The sequence below is a fragment of the Astatotilapia calliptera genome, chromosome 13 (assembly GCF_964374335.1).
Source record: "Astatotilapia calliptera chromosome 13, fAstCal68.1, whole genome shotgun sequence".
In the NCBI taxonomy this organism is placed as follows: domain Eukaryota; kingdom Metazoa; phylum Chordata; class Actinopteri; order Cichliformes; family Cichlidae; genus Astatotilapia; species Astatotilapia calliptera.
In genome coordinates, this window is record NC_137434.1 from 14,936,714 (window position 1) to 14,941,631 (window position 4,918).

The 4,918-nt window shown below is 40.6% G+C and overlaps 1 protein-coding gene across 2 annotated transcripts in view; it reads right to left on the reverse strand.

Annotated features, from left to right (window-relative positions):
• Positions 1-510: 510 nt before the first annotated feature.
• Positions 511-4,918, reverse strand: part of LOC113034520 (peroxisomal N(1)-acetyl-spermine/spermidine oxidase) — a 9,833-nt gene continuing 5,425 nt past the window's right edge. The window contains exons 2-10 of one of the 2 annotated variants that reach the window (XM_026189151.2): positions 3,475-3,651; positions 2,842-2,972; positions 2,554-2,741; positions 2,190-2,365; positions 1,870-2,039; positions 1,605-1,690; positions 1,377-1,489; positions 1,094-1,248; positions 511-1,011 (exon numbers count right to left, since the gene is read on the reverse strand). In XM_026189151.2, coding sequence (XP_026044936.2) covers positions 859-1,011; positions 1,094-1,248; positions 1,377-1,489; positions 1,605-1,690; positions 1,870-2,039; positions 2,190-2,365; positions 2,554-2,741; positions 2,842-2,972; positions 3,475-3,651 — 1,349 coding nt within the window. In that variant the 3' untranslated portion in view covers positions 511-858. The remainder of the gene's footprint in view (positions 1,012-1,093; positions 1,249-1,376; positions 1,490-1,604; positions 1,691-1,869; positions 2,040-2,189; positions 2,366-2,553; positions 2,742-2,841; positions 2,973-3,474; positions 3,652-4,918) is intronic. The other variant, XM_080287944.1, reaches the window with a different exon arrangement.

Consider the following 4,918-nt stretch of genomic DNA (forward strand, 5'->3'; position numbering starts at 1 on the left):
ATACTCAAAATCATTTAAAAAGATTGCAAAGAGGTGATACATTTTCACCCCGTTGAACCCCTATATTACAATCAACAAACTTTTTTAGAATTTATTTTTTAAGATTTGACTGGTGATCTGAAACGGTATTGGATGATGAGACTTAGAAGGACTTTGATGATTCTAAAGGCAGAAAATCTTAAATAAAAAGTTAAAGTATATTATACTTTACAAATTAGCAGCCGGTGAAGATGCATTACTGCTGCTCTAGAGCTCTTCATGGACAAGCCCCAGCCTACCTCAGTGAACCTTTAAATCCATACATCCTCAGCAGATCCTTGAGGCCCCAAACTCTCCTCTGTGCCTGAGATCTGTGGACTCTGTGAGCGTGCTTAAAAAACAGCTAAAAAGTCATATTTTAAAGCTGTTCTAGCATTTTTGAGGTGAAGGACCTTGTAATATTTGCCTTAAAATGCATCATGTCAGGAGATGTGCTTAGTTCCTAAAAATTACATTCACAAAAAGCCGATCCACTAGAAAATACAGTTTATTCATAGTTAATTAAAATCAGTCCAAACGCAACAATTCGAGTTTGCAAAAGGAAAGTTCAGTCAGTTATCGTCAGTCCTCAAATGACAAATTTGCACAGTCAGTATTAACAACCATTATTCATGTCAACACATCATTATTCTACACACTGTGTGTGTTGCCTGTACTGGTTGAAAGTACCAGTGAGGCCCATTAAACATCCTCAAGTTAGCAGCAAGCCTTCATATTCACTCTGATTTTCATTGTTTAAAAATAATGTAACACATCAAAAGTGAAGTACATTTTTATATTATAGTAAATTTGAGCTTTTTAGTGGCAAAGAGCAATTTTTTAAAACTTTGACTTTGGAAACTCAGAAGGAGTAATGAGTGAGTAGTGCGAGATAAGTCTATCAGCTTCTCTCCACCCGGTGAGAACAGCTCCATGGACGGTTGAGAAGTAGCAGTGATGAGTTGCCTCTCCAGCGAACAACACCTGCAGGGGCTGAAAGAGGCAAATTAGAAAGAAGTGTTAGACCTTTAATGATGTTTCTGGTGGTTTGAGTGTGAACATAATATGTAGCTACTTGTGATTTTGATCCTTTTGGTGGAAGGGGCTCCATCAAGTTGTCCAGGTCCTGCTCTGAACAGCCTTTTCCAAGATTACTGTAGGATCCACACGTCCACGGATCGTGAAACCACTGGGAGCGCAGGATTCTCCTTGGAGTGATGATGGGGTTCCCTAAACATGCAAAAAAACAAACAAACCCCAAAACATATCTTTCTAAAATGACTTTTGTAAGTCCTTGTGAAACTAATGACACTGGAATATCTGGCATTTCTCACTACTTATGATCTGTCTGGACTCACCTGTAAACCTGCGAATAAGTTGTGTGATGGCATCTGTGACCTGCTGTTCAGACAGTGTTTCCATGTACTCTGACTCATGTCCAGAAATCCAGCCACAGAGAAGGTGACCGTGCCTGAAGATTAAACCACACACAGAACTGCACTGTTAATGTACGAATTGGCATGTTTTTACCACTCAGTGCAAATCTAAAATGCTGGGCAAGCATTAGCATTTTGTGAGCAGTTGACCTTTCAGTGGGTTTGAGTACAGTGAAGCCAAACAACTTCTTTATCCAGGATGTTTGCACATCTGGCACCTGGTCCACCACAGCATCCTGAAGTATGAAAAGGGATTAAACAGACATTCAAGCGTTAGCAAAGAATCTAACAACCAGCATAAACCTACAAACATTTTGAAACAGAGATATGAGCTGATGTACTCCTGTTTAAGATCCAACACAGCATGCACAGTATCTTTATTTAGGTGGCTGAGTATGCCTTTATGAAATCTCACCTCATCATCCCACACGAAGAAGATGACCTCACAGTCAGCATCCCACCACGGTGAATCAAACTCCACAAATATTTTATTGTTTGTCCCAAAACCCAGCCTCTGGACGGAGAGCAGCTTGTGCAGAGGGAGAGGAGGATGGAACAAGGTTGAGTGGTGCTTCTTCAAGTATCCTGACAAAAAGACAACAACTTTAAATTCACTGAGCCTCAATGTGGAAGTACTTGTTTTTGTGACCCTATGTGAATAAGGGAGCATGAATTAAGTAATAAAACCTTCATACACTGAGGTATAAATCAGCATTTTATGCGTGTGAAACTTACCAAGTGGCACGGTGACTATAACGTGATCAGCAACGAGCTTTTGGCCATCACACTCAATTATCACGGGCTCTGCGCTCTTTGCGCTGTTCCAGTTGACACAGCGCACAGGCTTATTGTAGGTCACTAAACCAGCAGGGAGCTCTTCTATCAAGTTCTGGGTTAGACCTTCATAGCCACTGTACAAACAAAGGACATAACTATTAAGTCATATGTGCTGCAACAATTTACTGAATTAAATTAAAAATTGCATTACAGGCTGACTAATCTACTAAGACAATAATTAAGACTGAGTATTTGCTTGTTTGCCCTAACAAAATAAATGGTTGTTTTTGCACAGTGTAAATGCAGAGTCAGGAGTACGAACCCTGGGAATGTACAGTCCAGTCCAGGTAGAGTCTTGTATAGGCCAAAGGCCCCCATGCTGACCTCATCCATGCTGTGAGTCCCATTGACACAGCACTCGACTTTCAACATGTTACTGATCACACAGAGTCGCAGAGATCTGGTGGCTTCATCAACATCTTTCCATTTCTCTGCTGCGTGCTGTTGCACCTACACCAGATAACAAGCAAAGAAAAACACCCACAATCCATGTGAGAATCTAGATGCCACTAATGATTTGCTGTGGATAAAAACACAGCCAGAAATTTACCTGTGCCCGTAAGAAATCACCCACACTGGGCCAGGGTTCTCCTCTTTGACTCTGAAAATCGGAACTTTCATTTATCAGCTCCAAAAACAATTTCTGAGCAGGTAAGATGTCCTCAGCGTTCAGCTCCCGACCTGCAGATGTTACACAAGAACACTGGTCAGGAAAATCTAGACTTCTCTACATTTTTTTAACCTCTCCTCCAGTTCAGAGCTCTTCTTGAAGGCTGGTTTCACACTTTATCTTCCCATTCAATAAAGATGACCAAGACAGATTTAGTATGCTCTGAATCTTTTAAATCAATTTAAAATCCATTTGTTCCATGAAGTCATCCTCATAAAATGAAGGGAATTCTCTACTCCTCATGGACTTTTTCACTCTTTAACTATATCACCTCTTGATGGCAGAGCTCAGTGGCTGTTGGCCACACCATTCACACTGTTAAGACACCAGCATGCAAACAATGATGATTTACAGCCTCTGCCTTTTCCTTGTCTATTTGCATTAATACTTTGCATTTGGTTGACGTACCTTCCCTGCCCCAGTAATTAGGTTATGTGTAAGACTAATCAAAATATTACTAATCTAAAAAAACAATCAAACCAACAAATACACTTTATAAAAACATCCTTGAACCTGAACTGCTGAAGAATCTGGGAACCCAAGGAAGATGGCCTCTGACATCCAAGGCCTGGTTCTCCGGCTTGAGGGCTTCTGGATCCAAAAGCCCATACTGACGGGCCAGACAAAACACCGGGTTCTCCTCACACGGCCCATGGATCCAGTTTGCTCCTATCTCAACAATTTTATCACCTACAGGTAAAAAGATTTTGTCCAGAAGCAGAGAAGGAAACAACTTTTAATAATCGGATTATATACTCTTGCCATGCTGTTGTTGTATTAGAGCTGCCTGGCAAGGGTATAGGCAAGGGTTGGCTGGATAACCAATCAGCCTACTGTTTTATTAACCACATGATCAAATATACTGTTACATAGGAACAGGTTTTAATTGTATTTCTATTTTTAAAATGTGTCTAGTTTCTTCTACACTATGTTGTATATTGTTGAATGAATTTTGTCCTAAGAGACAACAATAGTGAGATTAGTTAACACAGTAGTATCATTTACAGACCTTGGTGTCATAATCCCGAGTCCCAGTGTTCTTAGTTAAGTGTTTTGTTCTTTTAATTATGTTGTCCTTGAAGTCCTGCCTCCTTTTGTTAAATCTCTGTCTCTGTTTGGTGCTCTATTATTTGCTGGTATTGTGCCAAAAAGTGATCGTCAGCCAAAGAGCGGTTTCCAATGTTTCTGTGTGTGTGTTTTTTTCCTTTAAATTTTTACGAGTAATATCTTTACATGTCTTCGTAAACAGACTGGAGTAAACTGGATTTCTGAAGGGGTTATATCTATATCTATCTATCTATGTCAGGGCTCTGTGTGCGGGCAGGCGGAGAGGAGGATCCAAGCGCAGGACTCGAACACAGAATTGTAAATCAAAACCTCAGCTTTATTGCTGACATGAAAACCAAACGTGAAGTGCCGCGAATACAGAAACCAAAAAACACACAGGCATAATCTGAGGGTACGACGCGACACCGAGCATGGGAAAACACAGGGCTTATATACACAGGGTAGTAATGAGGGAATGGGCAACAGGAGGGAGACACAGCTGGGAGAGATCAGGGCTAACGAGACAGGGGGGAACAAAGCTGCACACACTAACCTAAGACAACGACTTTCACAATAAAACAGAAAACATGAAACACTACTAAAAGACACGGACAGAAAATAATACATGAAACCACAATTCCTAAAACATGGATAAACAGAAACATGAAACTCTAATAATAAACAACATCATCATCATCATCATCATCATCATCATCATCATCACAACAAGAGAATGAGAAAACAATCCTGACAGGGGATTTCTTTAAATCACCCTGTAATTCTTCAGCTAAGACACCCGAGTTAGAAAACACAGAGACTGCAGTCGTTTTTACACGCGTGGGCAGCAGCAAACGCACCCTGCAACTGCACACTGCTGCCTGCGTTCCTTTATTTTATACATGTCTGTGTG